Source organism: Podarcis melisellensis (genome assembly GCF_964234715.1).
Source record: "Podarcis melisellensis genome assembly, chromosome: 2".
NCBI lineage: Eukaryota > Metazoa > Chordata > Lepidosauria > Squamata > Lacertidae > Podarcis > Podarcis melisellensis.
The window spans coordinates 124,538,785-124,560,528 of NC_138529.1; the positions used below are offsets into that span (position 1 = coordinate 124,538,785).

Genomic DNA, 21,744 nt, shown 5'->3' on the forward strand with positions numbered 1-21,744 from the left:
GGCTTTCGATTACCGCCCGGAAGATGGCCGGGGGTCCAAAGGATCTTCCCAGGCAAAATGGCCTGGTGCCGGCTGAAGATTTCGGGGCCCCCGGTCAGCAACGCGGGAGAACCGCATGCCCCACGTTGGGCGCCAACTGTTACGGCAAAAATCTGGGTGCGAGGCTGCTCTGCCACCCAGCTCATCGGACTCAGTCCGATGGGTCCCTGCGGAGGAAAATGAGCTCAGCCGGAGACAGGAGCAAACTGCAGAAGATCCAAGTTTATTGGCCAACAGGTTCAAGACGAGATTGAACAGTGAGAAAGGGGTGACATGAGTTTTTGAAACTTCCCTCCATGTCCCAGAATACAGTGCAAAACACGTCATGAATACATTAAAGAGAGGTTTGGTTACACAGATTACATCATGAATATATTAAAGGGAGGTTGGGTTACACAGATTAACATATGGAGGAGGGAGGGGGGAATATGCAGAGCTACACCGGATTAACATATGGAAGAGGGAGGGGGGAATATGCAGAGCTACACCGGATTAACATAAGGAGGAGGGAGGGGGGAATATGCAGAGCTGGAGATATGCACAGATAAACACTTCCTGGGGATGAGAAAACAATGGTCTCAAATATGCATAGTCTGGCACCTGACATTGCCTGGAGGAAAGGCTGATCAGAGCAAACTGGCACGTTGATTTTCTATGAATTTTATAGATTTTAGTCCCTTTTGACATTGACAATTGGAAATAAATTGATATATTGTAGCGAAGAAGAAGGTGAAGAAGACATGCCCCCCCTTCCGTAACAGTCCCCCATTCGGAGATAGATTTGCATTAAAGTTCTGTAAGAACTTGCAAATCTTTTCTCCGCACCCTAAATCTCGGTGAAGGTGGGGTGCCGTGTGAGTGGGAATAGGCCCTAATGGAAAAGGAGGTTGGTTGAGCAGGGCAACAAAGGAGGGAGCAACACGGATCAATACAATGTATGTTTATGTTATGTAGATATGCACTAAATAATAACTTTGTATCTACCGTACTAGATGTGTGGGTTTGTGCAAACCTGAAGGGGACTTGCAAATCATGCCTCTTAAGGCCATTTGCAAGTATAGTAGTGCAGATAGCTGGGTATAGGATATCGCATAAAGGAACACCTGTTGTAATTTGTTCAGTAGTGGTCTATGCTTTACATTTAGCAGGAAGGTCCACTATTGACTGGAAAAAAATGCAGTTCGCTTTAATGCAAATCTATCTCCGAATGGGGGACTGTTACGGAAGGGGGGGGGCATGTCTTCTTCACCTTCTTCTTCGCTACAATATATCAATTTATTTCCAATTGTCAATGTCAAAAGGGACTAAAATCTATAAAATTCATAGAAAATCAACGTGCCAGTTTGCTCTGATCAGCCTTTCCTCCAGGCAATGTCAGGTGCCAGACTATGCATATTTGAGACCATTGTTTTCTCATCCCCAGGAAGTGTTTATCTGTGCATATCTCCAGCTCTGCATATTCCCCCCTCCCTCCTCCTTATGTTAATCCGGTGTAGCTCTGCATATTCCCCCCTCCCTCTTCCATATGTTAATCCGGTGTAGCTCTGCATATTCCCCCCTCCCTCCTCCATATGTTAATCTGTGTAACCCAACCTCCCTTTAATATATTCATGATGTAATCTGTGTAACCAAACCTCTCTTTAATGTATTCATGACGTGTTTTGCACTGTATTCTGGGACATGGAGGGAAGTTTCAAAAACTCATGTCACCCCTTTCTCACTGTTCAATCTCGTCTTGAACCTGTTGGCCAATAAACTTGGATCTTCTGCAGTTTGCTCCTGTCTCCGGCTGAGCTCATTTTCCTCCGCAGGGACCCATCGGACTGAGTCCGATGAGCTGGGTGGCAGAGCAGCCTCGCACCCAGATTTTTGCCGTAACAAGCTCTCTTGACATAATATGCTGGAGACAGTTCTCTAGTAACACTTCTTTATTAAAGCAACAAGACTGGGGCCTGAGGAGGAGAGAGCTACATTTATAGGGACAGGGAACAAGCTAGAAAGGATACATTTTGGAGGGAACAATATCAGGCAATCACAGTCCTGCCTTTTGGAGGAAACCAATAAGACAGAGGATCCAAATACAGCAGCTTAAATGAACCAATAGTAGCTGTACCCTCTGTAACCAAAAGGCAGTTACTTTACCCTAATGCAAATACAGACAATAATAATACAGATATAAATTCCTTTGACTCAATACACAACAAAAATAGCGGGCACTTCTTTGGTAGTTACAAGCAAGAAAACAAAAACATTGCAAAATCTCAAAGTAGCTGTTTTACTACAAAGGAATTTCAGAAATAGACTGGAAAGAGAAGCTGCTGAATTGCAACTTATCACCAAACTTAAAACAATGGAGAAACCTGGTCTGAACAAAGACATTGGATTCTTATCTCATTATACATGACAAAGCCACTTTTCACCTTCTCACCCCTTGCTTTTTCCTGTAATACCTATTGCAGTCGTTAAGAGTCGTCAACAGGCTCATCACAGCTATCTGCCCATCACCCATTCCCACCACCCTTCTGAGTAATACCCCTCCCCACCTTCTCACTAGGCTGATCGCTGAAGGCTGATCGCCGAAGAATTGATGCTTTTGAATTGTGGTGCTGGAGGAGACTGCAAGAAGATCAAACCTCTCCATACTGAAGGAAATCAACCCTGAGTGCTCACTGGAAGGACAGATTGTGAAGCTGAGGCTCCAGTACTTTGGCCACCTCATGAGAAGAGAAGACTCCCTGGAGAAGACCCTGATGTTGGGAAAGATGGAGGGCACAAGGAGAAGGGGACGGCAGAGGACGAGATGGTTGGATAGTGTTTTCGAGGTTACCAGCATGAGTTTGACCAAACTGCGGGAGGCAGTGGAGGACAGAGGTGCCTGGCGTTCTCTGGTCCAGGGGGTCACGAAGAGTCGGACACGACTAAACGACTAAACAACAACAACAACCTTCTCACTATATAGAAGGGTCTGGAAACTTCTGTTTCAGTGTATCTGAAGAAGTGTGCATGCACACGAAAGCTCATACCAAGAACTGACTTAGTTGGTCTTTAAGGTGCTACTGGAAGAAATTTTTTTGTATTGCAAAATCTAACTGACTTACATACTCACATCTAAGAGACAGATAGAATGGTTAAAGTCCTTCCAAAGTTCCGCATTCAGAGTCTTTTCCGATTCTCCATCACAAAGGATGAAAGGACAGCTGCTAGTTGGAACATCAGCAGCCAGGCGGTTTGCGGATTGCAGAGCGTGCCTTCTCAGCCATTCCCAATATTTTTTATTCCCAATTTGCACGTAGCGTCGGGGAACCCCCCCCCCCAAACCAAGCAGGAAACACCATCAGAGCACTCCTGACATATGGTTGTCAAGCCTCTGCTTAAAGACCTCCAAAGAAGGAGACTCCACCACACTCCTGGGCAGCAAATTCCACTGTCAAACAGCTCTTACTGTCAGGAAGTTCTTCCTAATGTTTAGGTGGAATCTTCTTTCTTGTAGTTTGGATCCATTGCTCCGTGTCCGCTTCTCTGGAGCAGCAGAAAACAACCTTTCTCCCTCCTCTATGTGACATCCTTTTATATATTTGAACATGGCTATCATATCACCCCTTAACCTCCTCTTCTCCAGGCTAAACATGCCCAGCTCCCTTAGCCGTTCCTCATAAGGCATCGTTTCCAGGCCTTTGACCATTTGGGTTGTCCTCCTCTGGACACGTTCCAGTTTGTCAGTGTCCTTCTTGAACTGTGGTGCCCAGAACTGGACACAGTACTCCAGGTGAGGTCTGACCAGAGCAGAATACAGTGGCACTATTACTTCCCTTGATCTAGATGCTATACTCCTATTGATGCAGCCCGGAATTGCATTGGCTTTTTTAGCTGCTGCGTCACACTGTTGGCTCATGTCAAGTTTGTGGTCAACCAAGACTCCTAGATCCTTTTCACATGTACTGCTCTCAAGCCAGGTGTCCCCCATCTTGTATTTGTGCCTCTCATTTTTTTTGCCCAAGCGCAATTCTTTACATTTCTCCCTGTTAAAATTCATCTTGTTTGTTTGGGCCCAGTTCTCTAATCTGTCAGGATCGTTTTGAAGTGTGATCCTGTCCTCTGGGGTGTTAGCCACCCCTCCCAGTTTGGTGTCATCTGCAAATTTGATCAGGATGCCCTTGAGTCCATCATCCAAGTCGTTGATAAAGATGTTGAATAAGACCGGGCCCAAGACAGAACCCTGTGGCACCCCACTAGTCACTCTTCTCCAGGATGAAGAGGAACCATTGATGAGCACCCTTTGGGTTCGGTCAGTCAGCCAGTTACAAATCCACTGAGTGGTAGCACAGTCAAGACCGCATTTTTCCAGCTTCTTTACAAGAATATCATGGGGCACCTTGTCAAATGCCTTGCTGAAATCAAGGTAGGCTACATCCACTGCGTTCCCTTCATCTACCAGGCTTGTAATTCTGTCAAAAAATGAGATCAGGTTAGTCTGACATGACTTATTTTTCAGAAATCCATGCTGACTATTGGTGATCACAGTATTCCTTTCTAGGTGCTCACAGACTGTTTGCTTAATGATCTGCTCCAGAATCTTCCCTGGTATTGATGTCAGACTGACTGGGCGGTAATTATTTGGGTCCTCTCTTTTCCCCTTTTCGAAAATAGGGACAACATTTGCCCTCCTCCAGTCTGCCGGGACTTCGCCTGTTCTCCAGGAATTCTCAAAGATGACTGCCAGTGGTCCTGATTATTTTTCAAATTCTCCAATGACCGGTCTGTGGGCTAATCAAGCTGGTCTCATTAAGAACCCAGAACTTAAATCAAAGGGGTTTCCTCCCTTCCGTGGTGTTTATGCAGATACACATTCTCAGGAAATTAAGGCAGATAACATCACTGAGAGAATGGACATAACTTCAGACCCAGGTGTCAAAACTTTCATTAAATCAGGGGTCTCCTTTCCCATAGTACATCTCTCACACCCTGGGAGCCTGTTAGTCTGAGGTTAAAGGGACAGGAATTATTTCCCATAGTCCTTGTGGCTTGTTGGTTACCCACAAGGCCTCACTCTTATTACTTGACCAAGGAACAGCTTCTAAACAGAGACTAACTTTACTACACCGGGAACACTTTTTTTTTTGAACAGAGAAAAAAAAGTAATTAAAAAGAAGAAGTAATATCTTCTCTTCTGTGGTCTCCTCTGTTGTGTGGCCTTCCTCTGGGCTTCAGTAGAAAAAAGACAGTCACAGAACTGAGAAATTACACAAAACAGATGAAATACCGTGAAAATCCCTGAAATGAGAAGTAACCGACTGGTAATATTATCTTATAGAATTAAACTAAATAATAAAAATCAAAAAGTTTAAGGAAAAAATTAGAAAAACCTCGGTTGGGGCTCCCCTCTTTTTTCTCCTTCCTCTTTCTCTCTCCACGTCCTCCTCCTCCTTCTGCGTCAGCTCCGGGGTTTTCATGGCCCCAGAGCCAAGCAGTCGGCACTCGCTCCCGGCTCGATTTGGGTCACAGGGGGTTGTAAGTGGTTCCCCCAGTTGATGCGGCGGGTGCCCCCCCGGTTCCCCCTTGGCAGTGGCAGCAGCAGTCTCAGCAGCCCGGAGCCAGCCTGGTAGCGCAGTTGGCTCTGGCTGGCCTCTGGAGCTGCTTGCTGCCGTGGCGCCCGCCATTTGGCCTCGCCGGAAGTCCCCATATGATGTGTCTTGTGCCCTTGAACCAATCATGCAACATTCATTCCCTACTAATAAATCTTAAAAATATAAATCCGGGGAATTTAAATGAAATCGGGAGATATTCCGGGGACGGATTTTGTCCAGGGACAGCTTGAAGTTCCAGCTGGGGACGTCGGGACCGGGGGCAAGATGGCGGGGTGGGTGCAGGCATGGGAGTCCAGAAGCCAGGGTCCAAGGATCAAGAAACAGGGAGTCACGAAGTCAAGGGTCTGAGGGTCAAGAAGCGAGAAGCCAAACGTAGCAAGGCAGGAATCGTGTTGCTGTGGCAAAGAGCTGAAGGGAAATGCTGACCTTATATCCCTTCCCGGCTCTAGCCATCAGGTGCTGAGAGTTACCAATCGGCCTCACCTGTGCGGCTGCGCCTTGCCTCTTCAGAACAAACTTAGGAAGGCCCCAGTCCTTCTAAGTCCTATTGGTCACAGGGCCCGGCTCTTGCATGCACACCTGACACAGATTTGTCAAACCGGGGAACTGTCCCCGGGAAACGGGGACACCTGGTAACTATCAAATAGGGGAGCCCGAAGACCCTGAAGACAGCCCAACTCAAAAGATGCCAAGGAGGCACATCTAGTTCTGCCCAACCTGGCGCCCATTATGGGAAACCCACGAGCGGGATTCAGGCTTAAGAGCGTCTGTCCCCTAACACAGTTTCTAGCAACTGGGATTGAGAAGCATCGGTCCCTCAGACCGAGCCATGGATAGACTTCTCCTCCATATCCTCTTTTAAAGCCGTCCAAGATGGCTGACGTCGTTTCCTCTGGTGGCAGGGAGTTCCACAGATTAACTAGGAAGGACTGGATCTTGCAGCTTCCTTGGGTGCCTGCGTTCAGAGAGAGGGAGGAGGAGCACTCCCCTCTGTGCTTTGAACTTTTGTCATGCTGGCTTTTAAATATATATATAAAAAAAGGCTCGGGTGCAGAGTCTGCAGAGTCCAGCAATACAATCTGCTGCCCTGCTTGCCTCTGAAGCAGAGAGAGGAAGAGTTCCACAGAGCAACCTTGTGAAACCTTTTTTTAAAAAAAAAATATACATTTTATTAGTATTTTCCAAACAGCAACAAAAAATATCGAAAAATAACAAGACACAAAACACAAGAACCAACATTCAAAAAACAAATCCATATCTTACAAGTTAATAACATAAACACTAAAAAGAAAAACAAATGTTGACTTCCACCAATCCCACAGCACCTCCTTTACCTCTCATTGTGTCTTCCTGTTTTCCTTATCATCTCTATCCTAACATCTAGATATAAATCCCCCTTTCTTCTCCTTTCACTTCACGAGGTTATTCCAGACTCGGCCAGACTTCTGTCCTCGAACCTTGGCTTTTAAAGTCTTCATTTAGGCACTCGTTAAACTGAAAACAGTTGTGGTAGCAGGAACCATGCCAAAGGCCAGGGAGACACATCCGCCAGGGGCAGGAAGCTGCAGCAGCCACAGAGGGTGGCCTCAGTCGCCATGGAGACGGGAGGAAGATGCAACTAGCAGCGCAGGGAGGGAGGGAGGGAGGGAGAAATCGGCTGCCTCATGGAAGGAAGCTCCCCGTGTGGAGAAGAGGAGGCTGAGGGGAGATGGGGCAGACATCATCCAATCCCTGAAGGGCTCTGAAGAGGGAGCCAGCTCCTTTCCTCCTGCTCTGAGGGCGGGGCGGGTCAGAACTCGAACCCGTGGCTTCCAGTGACAAGAGAGGAACAGATTCCGACTGTTGTAAACCAAATCTGCCCTTATTCCCTCCTGGAGGACGCAAGATCCCTTGTAGAGTCCTTTGTAGGTTCTCCATCAGTAGGAGAAAATAACAGAATATTGAGAAGCAGAGCAGCTCGTAAGCCTGATCTTTATTGATCTGTTGCAACAGGAAAGGAGGAGGACCCCGAACCCAGGTGTGCCTGCCCTTATATAGACATTTTAAATTCCCTGCCCTGGAGCTCCAGACCACCCCTCCATACATCATACCTACATCACAGAAAGGGGTGTAGCTCAAGGCCAACCCCCAAATACATCATACGTACATCACAGAAAAGGTGGTCTACAGCAGAAATCAGAGTGTGTTGTTTATCTCCTGTCTGCCAGGTTACCTGCTTGCATTACCTGGGCTTGGGCCACTCTTTTGCTATTATAACTAATTAATTCCTGAATCCAGGTCACATTTCACAGGCTCACCTTATTCACACCTTAAATGTGCCCTTAAGGCAGGATTTGTGGCCCTCAGAGACAATGGAGAGGTTTTTCCAGTTCTTCCCTCCTTGCAGAGAAACCTTTGGCCAGTTTGGGAGAGTTAAAATGGTTTCAGGACCATCTTCCTGTGCTGCTTCAGACATGTGGTTTATATATTTATGTACGTTTCCTTGGTACATATATATATATATATATATATATACACACACACAGACACAGTGGTACCTCAGGTTAAGTACTTAATTCGTTCCGGAGGTAACCTGAAACTGTTCTTAATCTGAAGCACCACTTTAGCTAATGGGGCCTCCCGCTGCTGCCGCCGCGCCGCCAGAGCATGATTTCTGTTCTGGTCCTGAAGCAAAGTTCTTAACCCGAGGTACTATTTCTAGTTTAGCGGAGTCTGTAACCTGAAGCAAATGTAACCTGAAGCGTATGTAACCCGAGGTACCACTGTATATATATGACCTTAAACTTTTTATTACATGACTCAACATCAAGGAAGAGCTTTGTGATGGGGGGAGCCCTTCAGCCATGGAAAGGCAAGTGCTGGCCTCTCCTCCCTTGGAGGTTTCCAAGCAGAGGTTGGACGGCCACCTGCCATGGATGCCCGAGTGGCGATTCCAGCCTAGTGGGGGGCTGGACTGGATTACCCTTGGGGATCCCTTCCAGCTCTTGGGTTCTGTTACAGAAAAATCTAGGTGTGAGGCTGCTCAGGCACCCAGCGCGGCGGAATAAAGGAAGGAGTCCAGCCACCAACTGGAGCAAATACCTGTAGACCAAGTTTATTGTGCAACAGGTTCAAAGAGGAATTTTGAACCCCGAGGATGGGGTGACGACTTTTAAAAACTTTCTCACCGTATCCCAGAATACAGTTTACACAGTGTCATTGCTACATCACTGACATGTCACCAAAGGGGAGGGGTAGACTGGGGTTCCACTAGTTTAACCTTGGTAAACAGGTCCAGACAAGTCCTTGGTACAAGATTAGCATAGACATGTCAGGGCAAGACCCAGGTGTTAGATTAGCCTAGGCAAACACTTCTGAAGTCCCACCACCCAAAGTACAACAGAACTTCCTTTGCATGCCTGGCCCCTTGGCAAATTTGGTGATGGGATTAGGCTTTCCTTGGCCATCAATCAGCTCAGCAATTGTCACCTCTGGGCACTTCCTGGGGTAGGAGGTGTGCATACAAGTCCTCACACTTGGGGAGGTGGCAGGGAAAAGAGTTGTTTTTCCAAGGGCAAAATAGTGTTGAAGTGGAGGAGACTGGCAAAGGAGTTGATTTTATATGATTTTTAAAGCTAGGTAACTTCCCTGAACTTCCATCTACCGCACAATTGCACTCATTTCACATGCTACAAGGCAGGCTCAAGCAGTATGTGGACCGAGAACTCCCAGAATGCCTGGAAACATACTGGGAGCCAATGCAGATCTTTCAAGACCAGTGTCATGCGGTCTCGGCGGCCGCTCCCAGTCACCAGTCGGGCTGCCGCATTCTGGATTAATTGCAGTTTCCGGGTCACCTTCAAAAGTAGCCCCACGTAGAGTGCACTGCAGTAGTCCATAGGATCATTGAGCTGGAAGGGACCCCAAGGGTCATCTAGTCAAACCCCCTGAAATGCAGTGATCTTGGGGGGGCCACTAGGGGGCGCATTGGGAGCTGGCTGACAATAACATCTCTCCGACCCACACGGGGTAATTAAGAGGCTGTTCTGGGAGTAGGCAGCCTCCCTTGTTGCCCCAAGGAAATGGGGAACACTGCCCTTGCCTGCTGTGCCCATAAATCACCCCCTAATTCGAAAGAAGGGGGTGAGGGCTCTAGGCAGAATGCCCCAGTGTGGACCTCGGCTCTCCTGGACGCTGTCTCTGATCGCGCACTAGCTGCAGCAATTTGGAATAATTAACTACAAAAGAAGCAAATGCACATATTTCAAGTGAAGAAGGGGAGTGAAGTCTTCTAATTTAAGTGACTTCTGCGAAAGAAGACGACGGGCTGGAGAAACAGGAATATTTTACGATGAAGATACACCAAAGGCGGGATATGTTGGGACTGAATGGGGGGGGGGACCTTTTTTACTTTCTTTCTATGTGACTTACAAGAACCCCTCCTCATTAGAATCGTCGGTTGAACTGACCCAAGCAGGATGATTAAGGTCTGTGTGGAGATAAACTTTAACCAAAAGTATGCTTTATGGAGACCGAGAAGCAATAAGAGCTTTTGGGAATGGCACAACAATTAATTTGGAGTCGCCATCTTACCAAAGGATTTATAGCCGGGAGGAAGAATGGACTTGTTCTTAGACTGCATTCCTAGTGAATCTCCTCAGAGGTTTTGAGAACAGAGGCAGATTGGTGAAGATTAATGAAGCTAAGACTGTTTTGATATATGGAAATGATGTTATATGGAAAACGTCTGGATATGGCTACTGGATAAAAAAAATAATATCCACGCAGGATTACAAACTGTTTTAACCAGCTTGCGGAGACAATCAGAGGTCACAAAGAGAAAGGAAAAATATATTGAAATAACCACAAGAGATGTGGAAAAACAATAAGAAAGGACAGGATAGTACTGTGTGTGAGGGAATATGGCGTCCGGCACGTTTCTGCTGAGCCACTGGACGTCCGTGCCGATAGAAAACTTGAGCTCTCATTAGCTCTCTTAGCATAGTCCTAGCAGAGTTCAGCAGCGGGAGAAACTGTTGCCGTGTGTGGGTAATAAATCAGACTGAATGCAGGCTTCTTGCTTATCTCCAACAGTCTTTAATGCGTAGAAAAACATCGTAAATCAGCCCGGAGAAGGAGCAGGCATCCTTCGCCTCTCAGTCAAAACGGAAAGAGAACTCACACACAGAGAAAGATTCCCTTATGTGAACATAACCACGCCTCAGAATGTGAGACATCATACAGAACTAGTTAACCCTGTAAGTTCTGATTCTCCTCACACTGTGAACATCATAAGTTTAGATTTGTGGACATTAAAACAGCAGTAAGAAGCAAGACGTTGATTGGATCCCCTTCGGAATTTGAAATATGGGTACCCCCAACAAAAATTTAAAATTTGGCTGTGTAATTTGGAATTTATGTAATTTGGTTTGATTTGATGTGATTGGTCGGTTAATAAAAAATTATTCTTAAAAAAAATGCAGTGATCTCAGCTCAAGCATCCAGGACAGATGCCCCCCCCAACCTCTACTTGAAAACCTCCAAGGAAGGAGAGTCCACCCCCCCCCCGAGCTTTTAGTGTCAGAAAGGTCTTCCTGATGTTGAATCTCCCCTCCTCCTGGTGAAATGCATGCAGCTGTTTCTCATCAGGCTTGGCTTCAGATCACGGAATATCTTGAACTTCTCTCCTTAATTGAAAAGGTATTAGACTAGGCCCAGCGCCTCTCCTGATAATCTTTTGATCCCCGGGAAGTGAGTCATGAAATTCCAAAGGATTTGCATTGATTTATTTCAAAAACAATTCACACACCTTGGCTCCGTCTAGCTCATTTGTTAACCCTGCCTGGCAGCGTCTCAGGGGTGGGGAGCTGTGTCCTAGCCCTTCCTGGGGCATTCTGCATGCCAAGCTGAAGTGAAGGCCCAAGACAGGTCTTGATCATCAGGTGAGCTGCCCGCAGGTGGCCTGAAGCGAGCGAGCGAGCGAGCGAGCTACCCCCATTCCTGTGGAGCCTCTTTTTATGGAGACAAATATGCAAGCTAGGCAGATACATTTGGGGCTGTGACCTTTACACATCTTCCGTCCCAAAATCGTGGGGTGGTACAAAGCTATTTTGTTTTTTTTAATGAATATTTATTGGTATTTTCAGCATACATATAAAAATCGAAAACAAAAATAAGCAAAATAAAAACAACACAAAAATACAAAAAATTCAAAACTTAACAACAATTAAAAACACATAAAGTTTCAATTACTTATTTTCTTTTACCTTATTTCTCAGACCTCCTCACACCTCCCCTTCTTGTATTCCAATTTAAATTGTCAGTTCAGCAAGTCCTTAACTTATTTCTCCACTTTAACTTAATAATTTGTTCTAACCTGCTCTTATTTTGCTTTTCTTCTTTCTTCCATTTCCTCAATTTATTTTTGCAAACCTTATTTCTATTTAATTTAAAAACCAATTTTAGCTTATCCAAATCTACACATCAATACTTATACCTTGTTAATTATTCTTAAACCTTTTTCCTAAAGTCGACCAAAATTTCCCTTCCACGGTTTTCCCAGTTTCCATACAACTAACAAAAATATAAAAGCAAAGCAAATTATATTTGTATACCCTTTGGATTCCCAAACTCCACCCACCCTTTTCCCGGTTCCAGTCCCCAACCAATATCCATCAGTCTTTATATGTTATTTAGCCTGGAGATCTCACGTCCGAGGCACTTAAATCTCTCTCAGTTCCTCTCTGCCGGTCTTTTTGATAATCTTTGATATTAAACCCCAAATCTCGGAGAAGCTCCGGCCCAACAGGATCCATATTGCTTCCAGCCAGACCTCCATATTTAAAAACAAAGCCTTTGGGGGGTACAAAGCTATTTTGGCACCTGTTTCCCACAGCGTCATTTCCCCCTTGCACAGTGTATGATGAACGGAGACAAAAGGTCTCAGAGACAAAGGTTACAGACAGGACACTGCTGAGACCGCAAAAGGTCAGACACAGGGGACGATGTTCCGGCAGCCGTGGCTTGTCTGAGGGGCGTTTTTCTTGCACCCCAGGGTTACGCGTGCAGGCAGACGTGGCTGCCTGCTGGTGGAAAGTGTGCTCCCTCCGGACCCCGCTCCCCGCTCCGCGATATCCCTACACCAAGCAAGTGCTCTAACCAAGGAGCCACGAGAGCCCTTTCCGTAAAAAATTAAAGCAAGCTTCTAGTCCCCTTCGCCAGATAGGCGGTCTGAAAATTTAAAAAAATAAAAATATTTATTCCCAGCCCTCGCTCTGCTCTTTCGCCTCTATTTTTATTTATTAAATTTGCAGACCCCCCCCCATGTCCGCTGATCGCAGAAAAAGAGCACAGGGTGAAAAAATACAGCATGCATAATAAAAACGAGAGCAAACCAATGGGTCCCACAAGCACATTTTGCTTTTATATTGTATTGGAAGCCACCCAGAGTGGGTTGGGGCAACCCAGTCAGAGGGACGGGGTAGAAATAATTAAATTACTAGTAGCAGTAGCATTTAAAAGGGTATAGAAAAAGCCTGGCCGAAAGGGAACCTTTTCACTTGGCAATTAAAAGGAGCAGAATCCACGGAAAAGGTTGTCCAGAGGGAGAATTTGGGGGTTTCAGAGCGGCTATGGAAGAGACCCCTTTCTCTCTGGGAGACCCCCACCCATAATATCTGGAGGGGAGAGAAAACTTAGGGAACAAGCTGTACTACTGTTACGGCTAAAATCTGGGTGCGAGGCTGCTCTGCCACCCAGCTCATCGGACTCAGTCCGTGGGTCCCTGCGGATGAAAATGAGCTCAGCCGGAGACAGGAGCAAACTGCAGAAGATCCAAGTTTATTGCGCAACAGGTTCAAGGCGAGATTGAACAGCGAGAAAGGGGTGACATGAACTTTTGGGATTTCCCTCCATGTCCCAGAATACAGTGCAAAACACGTCATGAATACATTAAAGAGAGGTTTGGTTACACAGATTACATCATGAATATATTAAAGGGAGGTTGGGTTACACAGATTAACATATGGAGGAGGGAGGGGGGAATATGCAGAGCTACACCGGATTAACATAAGGAGGAGGGAGGGGGGAATATGCAGAGCTGGAGATATGCACAGATAAACACTTCCTGGGGATGAGAAAACAATAGTCCCAAATATGCATATTCTGTCACCTGACATTGTCTGGAGGAAAGGCTGATCAGAGCAATTTGAAAGGATTAGGGTCTTGACACCTTGCTTGAGGGATTATGCTGGACAGGGGAGGTGTGATGGAGTCCTAGAGTAATTGAGCAAACTGGCACGCTGATTTCCTATGAATTTTATAGATTTTAGTCCCTTTTGACATTGACAATTGGAAATAAATTGATATATTGTAGTGAAGAAGAAGGTGAAGAAGACATGCCTCCCCCCTTCCGTAACAACTACCAAAATGATTAAGGTTTTAAATGACAATTTTAGGTTATATGTTAGTGATCAAGATTTAATATATTATTTTAAACTGCCGCTATATCTGAATTGTCTCTGATATACCCAATTGCAATTCAGTGTATTCCCGTTGTGTATTATGATTTCCCTGATATTGTAAGTGAGCCATAACTGGTCTGTGACCGTAATAACAAAATTCTATTCTTTTCTGGGAGGGAGGGTGGGTGGAGACCGCCACCACCTGCAGCTTTCAAATAAGGGGCCTGGCCTGGCTGTGTGGCGCAGTGGTTAGAGTGTCAGAGACCAGGGCCCAAATCCTGAGGCTTGGCCATCATGAATCTGTCGCCGGGTGCGGGTTGCTGCCTCTCAGCCTGACCCGCCTCGCAGGGCTGTTTTTGTGGGGAGGAAAACGACTTACCGCCCTCCTCGAGCTCCTCATTGGCATAGAAATAAAACCAATGAGAAGAAAATGAGAAAACGTGTCACATCAGGAAGAGGTTTCTGGTGGTGAGAGCCGTTTGAGGGTGTGGGCTTTCCATTCCTTGGAGGGTTTTCGGCAGGGGTCAGGTGCCCGTCTCTCTTCCATGCTGCAATGGAGATTCCTGAATTGCGGGGGGGGGGGCGAGCTGGATAACCCCTGGGGGTCCCTTCCACCTCTTGTTGGGAAAACGCCCGGGAAGGCCACCACCTTCCCAAGACATCTCCCAGGGCGTCTCTCCAGTGGTCACTCTCTGGCTCAGGGGTCTGCAACCCGCGGCTCTGGAGCCGCATGTGGCTCTTTTACACCTTTGCCGCGGCTCCGGGGCGGATACTAGCGAGGGGAGGAGGCGCATTGTGCGCCCCGACACTCCCCACTGTGGCGGGCTCTGTACTGGCTGTGATGTCGCATGGGGGCGGTGTGTGCGTTAGTCACGCACCGTCCCGATGTCACCTTCCCGCCCGCCCGCTACATTGAAAGGGGGCATGTACGCTGGTCACTGTCTTGAAGGGGAGTGAAGAACACACACACACAAAAAGGTAACTTGTTAATTTAACGTTTATTTCTATGAGGAGGAGTAATTCTGAGGGGCCAAACAAAGAAATAATAAAAAACTGACAAAAAAGTTATTTTTATAATGACGAGTTTTGTGGCTCCCCCCTTTTTTTTCCTTCAGAAACGGGTTCAAGTGGCTCTTTTTGTCTTAAAGGTTGCAGACCCCTGCTCTGGCTATAAATCTTCCTCAGTCCAGAGAGACCGGTGACAAGTGACCCCCTCCCTCCTGAGAGGAGCACACCCATCTCATTGCAGAAGAAAGAGACAATCGGAGCTTTAAATCTACCGGGACTTTATTCAACGGTCTATATACAGAGAATCCATCAGCATGTCTGTGCTCTCTCAGCAGCAGTAAAGGTAAAGGGACCCCTGACCATGAGGTCCAGTCGTGGCCGACTCTGGGCTTGTGGCACTCATCTCGCTTTACTGGCCGAGGGAGCCGGTGCACAGCTTCCGGGTCGTGTGGCCAGCATGATGAAGCCGCTTCTGGCGAACCAGAGCAGCACATGGAAACGCTGTTTACCTTCCCGCCGGAGCGGTACCTATTTATCTACTTGCACTTTGATGTGCTTTTGAACTGCTAGGTTGGCAGGAGCAGGGACCGAGCAACGGGAGCTCACCCCATGGTGGGGATTCAAACCCCGCGACCTTCTGATTGGCAAGTCTTAGTGATACGGGGGGGGGCATGTCTTCTTCACCTTCTTCTTCGCTACAATATATCCATTTATTTCAAATTGTCAATGTCAAAAGGGACTAGAATCTACTCCATGACACCTTCCCTGTCCTCCATAATCCCTCAAGCAAGGTGTCAAGACCCTAATCCTGTCAAATCACTCTGCCAAATATTTCCTCATGGCAATGCCAGTACATGGACCATTGTCCATTGTACTCAGGAAGCGCTTATCTGCGCATATCTCCAGCTCTGCATATTCCCCCCTCCCTTCTCTGTATGTTAATCCGGTGTAACCCAACCTCTCCTTAATGTATTCATAATGTAATCTGTGTAACCCAACCTCTCTTTAATGTATTCATGATGTAACTGGGATGTATTTTGCACTGTATTCTGGGACATGGAGGGAAATCCCAAAAGTTCATGTCACCCCTTTCTCGCTGTTCAATCTCGCCTTGAACCTGTTGCACAATAAACTTGGATCTTCTGCAGTTTGCTCCTGTCTCCCGCTGAGCTCATTTTCCTCCGCAGGGACCCGCGGACTTAGTCCGACGAGCTGGGTGGCAGAGCAGCCTCGCACCCAGATTTTACGATGACTCTTAGGCTCTGTGGTTTAACCCACAATGCCACCTGCGTCCCCTCAGCAGCAGTACAGAACAACATCTCACACAGAAGTGAAAGTAACAGTTCCCAACAGTACTGAGACTTCCTTTCTCTCGCTCTCAGACACTCACATGATATAAAGCAGTGTTTTTCAACCTTTTTTGGGCAAAGGCACACTTGTTTCATGAAAAAAATCACGAGGCACACCACCATTAGAAAAAATATATATTGACTATATATAAAGTAATTCTCTTGAATAGGAATCAAATAAACACAAATAAAGTATTTTATAATTACTTTATTATGAAATAGTAAGTAAACAGAAATATGAAAAATTATAAAATACTTTATTTTTAAATAAAGGCAACATCTAGTGTGCCGCGGAACAGTGGTTGAAAAGAACCATGGTGCTGCTTGCTGAGCAGCTGGTGAGATAAGAATCCTAACGCCGCTATGGTTCTATAACACTATGGGGTTTTTGGGGGGGAATATTTTTTATTAAGAGTTTCAACATAACTTATCCAAAAAACATAATCCTCATTCCTTTTCCCCCTCCCCATTTTCCCCCTCCCCCCAAAAAGAAAACCCCCACCCCCAGACTTCTCTCAGCTCCTCTCTCTGGTTTCTCAGCACATATTATTCCCTGCCTATTGTAAAAGTGCAAAGATCCTTAATTTATCTGTGTTTATATTACCAATAAAAAGTTTGTGTATGCTTATTCCAGTTCATTTTGTTTAAGTACTTTGCATTCTCCTCATTCTTCTTTAAAGTCACAGTTGTCCTTATCACGTAGTTCGTGTGTCAATTTCTACAACACTATGACTCAAAACCGGGGGGGGGGGCTCCCGAGCCCCCCAAGTCTGGGCACGACTGCGGCTGCCTGTGGGGCGCAGGGAGGGTCTCCTCGGAGGCGGCGGGGAGAGGGCGCAACCGGCCGAGGCAGAAAGAAATTTGGGACCAAAGGAGGAAGGGCGGAGGGAGCTGTCACTCCCCGAGGAGCAAGATTGTCTTGCCTGAACAGGATCTTACCAGCGACGCCGCGAGGGACGGGGAAGGTCAGTCCTGGCTCCCCACGTCCTTGCATTGGGGACATCGGGGGGGGGGAGCTGAACGCGTGGAGGGCTTGCCAAGGGCGCCTTCCTCTTGACACGTGTCTCCCTCTCGTCCCGAGTTCGGGCTCATTCAAAGTCCACGACGCCTTTGGCAGAGGCTGCCCTCCAATCGGAGCGCCGGGCAGGCCAGCGAGGGCCGGATTTGCCTGCAGAGAGGGCGGCGGCGGCGGCTGCACCTCGAGGCAGCTGTCCTCCTGGGCGCCGAAGGGACGTCTCCTCGCGGACTAGGGAAAGGTGAGAGCGGGCGGGGATCGGGCCCACGGGGCGGCGGGGGGGGGGGCCTCCAAGCAGCAGCAGGAGGCGGCTGGGGGGGATTGGGGGGGGGGGCAAAAGAACAGCCACCACGCAGCCTCCAGCATCCCATGCTGGCGCCCGGACGCCTGGGTCCCTTGCAGCCGCATTTTGGGGGTGGGGGGCGGGGAGAAGTGGCTGGTGGAGCACAGCTGCAGGCGGGAGGTGGGGGAGGCAGACGGAGACCCCCCCTTGTATTTCTTCCTCTTCCCTCCCCCCCCCTTTTCATCCTCCCTGCCGAAGCGGCCTCGCGCTCCTCCATCTTCGCATCTCTCCATCCTCTCGGCCTGGCGCGCCCCTCCCTGGTCTTGCGGGGGGGTCTCTTTGCAGAGATGGGCTGCGGGGAGGGGGGCTCAGGTTGCAAGATGGGGGGGGGCGGGACAGGGGGAGAGTCCGAGGTGGAATGGGTCAAAGGGAGGACGCATCGGTCGCGGTTCGCATAAGGAAGCCGCCTCAACCTGTTTCTCTCTCTGTGCGCGTCTTGCCCCCCCCCACTGGCAATGGCGTCGCTCCATAACGCCCCCCCCCCGCATCTGGAGGGCAGGGAGATCTTTTTGCATGCATGGGGGGGGTGGCATGATGAGATCGCAAGATGGCAGGAGCCCAAATATTGAGCTTGCAAGCGAGGCGGGTGCGACAAGGTGCAGAGAGAGGCTTGCAGCGCGCAGGGGAGGGGGACCCTCCTGCACTGCGTGTCCCTGCGGGGGGGGGGAATAAAGTGTGTTGGGGGGGTGCAAGCCGAGAGAGGCCCAAATAAACCGGGTCGGGGAGGGTCGCAGGATGCAACTTCTTCCACCCACCTCTCTCCTTTTTCTCTCTTGCAGCGTCTGCGCCCCCCAGCAGTATGGCGCTGCCCCCCTCGCCCCCACGCCGCCTCCTGCTGCTCTGTGGGGCCTCGGCCCTTTCGCTGGCGGTCCTCTTCCTGGCCGGCGGGGCGCACGAGGCGCTGCTGTCGCGCTCGCTGCCCTACCTGCTCCCTTCCAGCAGGGGGCGCCCTTTCTCCTCCTCCAGCTGCGCCCCCCTCCTGCCCTCCGCCGAGGCCTTCCTACTGGCGCCCACGGGCGACCCCTGCGCCCTCCGCACGCCCTTCCTGCTGGTGCTGGTGGCCAGCGCGCCAGACCACGCCGCCCGGCGCCAGGCCGTGCGGGACACCTGGGGCGGGGTGCTGTGGGCCGGCGGGCGCCCCACAAGGACCTTCTTCGCCCTGGGGGTGCCCTCGGAGCCCTCCCAGCAGGCCGCCCTGGAGCGGGAGGCGGCGCAGCACGGAGACCTCCTCCAGGGGCGCTTCCTGGACACCTACGCCAACCTGACGCTCAAGACCCTGGCACTCCTCGGGTGGGCAGCCACCTGCTGCCCAGGCGCCTCCTTCGTGGTCAAGGCCGACGACGACGTCTTCCTCAACTTGCCCGCCCTGGCGCGCCACCTGGGCGCCCTGCCCAGCCCCCCACCGCCCTATCTGGGCCGCATCCACTGGTGGGTGCGCCCCAACCGCGACCCTCGGAGTCGGCACCACCTCCCGGTCCCGCTCTACCCGGGCGACACCTTCCCCCCGTACTGCAGTGGCACCGCCTACGTCCTCTCAGGGGAAGCCGTGCCAGCCCTGCTGGGGGCGGCACGCCACGTCCCCCTGGTGCCCCTGGAGGACGTCTTTGTGGGCCTGTGCGCCCGCCAGGCCGGCCTGGCCCCCCTGCACCTGCCCCACATGGCTGGCTCGGAGCACTTCCCGCCGGACGCCTGCTGCTACAGGGAGATATTGTTCAGCGTCCATGGCGTGGCGCCGGCCGAGATGGTGGCTGTTTGGGAGGAGGTGGGCACCCACGAGGGGGCGTGCAGCGCCTGGCAGAGGGCCCTGGGGCTCGTCCGCTGCAAGGCCCTGGCGTGGCTGGCGGCGTGAGGAAGACAAAGACTTCACTGGAGGAAATCTGCACCCTCGGGACTCCGGGTTAGGAAACTTGGGGCACCGGGAGCGGCGCCAGCCAAGCTCATATTGCTGAATTGGCAACTGGTTTTGCAGCGTCAGAGGTGGGACCCCCGGGGGTCATCTAGTCCCGCCCGCCGTGATGCGGCAACGCACAAAGTCAGCAGCAGTTCTCAGGGGACACGCCCAGCCTTTCCTTCTGCCTGCAGGTGCGACAAGCAGACGACTTCGGTTGTGGGGCAGAGGTGTAATGACAGAACTGGACAATGGGGTGGGACCCCCAGGGGTCATCCAGCCAAACCCCATGCAACACAGGGATCTTAGCCAAGGCTCCGTCTACAGCAGGACTTCTGCCACTGGATTTTGGGACTTGGGACATTCCGCCGCCTCCCCTGGGCACTTTTCAGTTTCAAAAAGCGGCCATGTTACTAGTCGTCATTTGGATGCGATATCCAAAACGCATGGGGTTGGGGGGCAGCCTGGGCTGTGGGTGTCACCTTCATGGTGGGGGTCAGGGTGGGGCTTGGATGTGGGAATGGAGGCACCTCTTGCACTGCCAGGTCACAATTCTTGGCCCACTGGCCCCAGCCGTTCGTCTTCAGTGACCGGCAGAGGGGGGCCATTCCTTCTCAGCAGAGACAGTGGAGGCTGAGCACAGCCGCTGACAGACTCACTATTCTTTTTTTTTCTTCTTTTTTTTCCTTTTTTAAATAATTTTTATTGAGTTTCCACAAAATAAACATAACAAAACATCCAACAATACAACATAAAAAGGGAAGGAAAAACAACAAAAGGAGAAGCACAAAACATCCTACAAACTAAGCGACTTCCCCGTACCTCTCCTGCTCTGCATCCTTGTTTTACAAATTCTCTCTAGCAACCCTTCGGTCCTTTTTTACATATCACCTCCTTAAGTTTCTTCCCTATAATTTATAGTTTACAGCTGTAAATCTTTGTTTCTTATCCCTCGACATCTCATCAATCTTTTATTTGACAATAGTTCTCAAGATACACTTTAAATTTCTTCCAGTCCTCCTCCACCGCCTCCTTCCTCTGGTCACGGATTCTGCCGGTCATCTCTGCCAGTCCCATATATTCAATCACCTTTGCTTGCCATTCTTCCAGGGTGGGTAGTTCTTGCATCTTCCAATACTTTGCTAGTAGTATTCTTGCTGCTGTTGTTGCATACTTAAAAAATGTCCTATCCTTCTTTGGCACCAATTGACCCACCATGCCCAAGAGGAAGGCCTCTGGTTTTTTAAAAAATGTCAGCTTCAGAACTTTTTTGATTTCATTATAGATCATTTCCCAGTAGGCCTTGATCTTTGGGTAGGTCCACCAAAGGTGATAGAAAGTTCCTTCAGATTCTTTACATTTCCAACATTTATTGTCAGGCAGGTGATAGATCTTAGCCAGCTTGACTGGGGTCATGTACCACCTGTAGATCATTTTCATTATGTTTTCTTTCAAGGCAGAACATGCCGTGAATTTCATACCGGTGGTCCATAACTGTTCCCAGTCAGCAAACATGATTTCATGACCTACGTCTTGCGCCCACTTAATCATTGCTGATTTTACCATTTCATCCTGTACATTCCATTTCAACAGCAGATTATACATTCTAGAAAGATTCTTAGTATTGGGTTCTAATAGCTCTGTTTCTAGCTTAGACCTCTCACTCTGGAAGCCTATCTTCCTGTCTTGCTTAAATACTTCATTTATCTGACGGTAATGCAGCCAGTCTCGAACATTTGGCTTTAGCTTCTCGTGGCTCTTAAGTTTATATTTATCACCATCATACTCCAGAATTTCAGAATATTTTAACCAACCGGGGTCCATATTTAGTTTTTTAACTGCCTTTGCTTCCATTGGTGATAACCATCTGGGGGTTTTGCTTTCCAATAGATCTTTATATCTGATCCAGACATTATACAACGCCTTTCTGACAATATGGTTTTTAAAACTCTTATGTACTTTCACCTTGTCGTACCACAAATACGCATGCCAACCTAAATTATTGTCATATCCTTCTAGATCCAGGATGTCCGTGTCCTCAAGGAGTAGCCATGGTTTCAGCCAGCAGAAAGCTGC

The 21,744-nt window shown here is 48.8% G+C and overlaps 1 protein-coding gene across 1 annotated transcript; it reads left to right on the forward strand.

Annotated features, from left to right (window-relative positions):
- Nucleotides 1–17,319: 17,319 nt before the first annotated feature.
- B3GALT4 (beta-1,3-galactosyltransferase 4) lies at nt 17,320–20,326 on the forward strand. The gene is made up of 2 exons (XM_081903114.1): nt 17,320–17,678; nt 18,560–20,326. The coding sequence occupies exon 2, from the start codon at nt 18,580–18,582 to the stop codon at nt 19,627–19,629; it is 1,050 nt and encodes a 349-aa protein (XP_081759240.1). The 5' UTR covers nt 17,320–17,678; nt 18,560–18,579; the 3' UTR covers nt 19,630–20,326.
- The last annotated feature ends 1,418 nt before the right edge of the window (nt 20,327–21,744 follow it).

Bases quoted from the DNA above. Each gene is read 5' to 3' on its own strand.
- B3GALT4 (XM_081903114.1), top strand. From the start codon at position 18,580: ATGGCGCTGCCCCCCTCGCCCCCACGCCGCCTCCTGCTGCTCTGTGGG.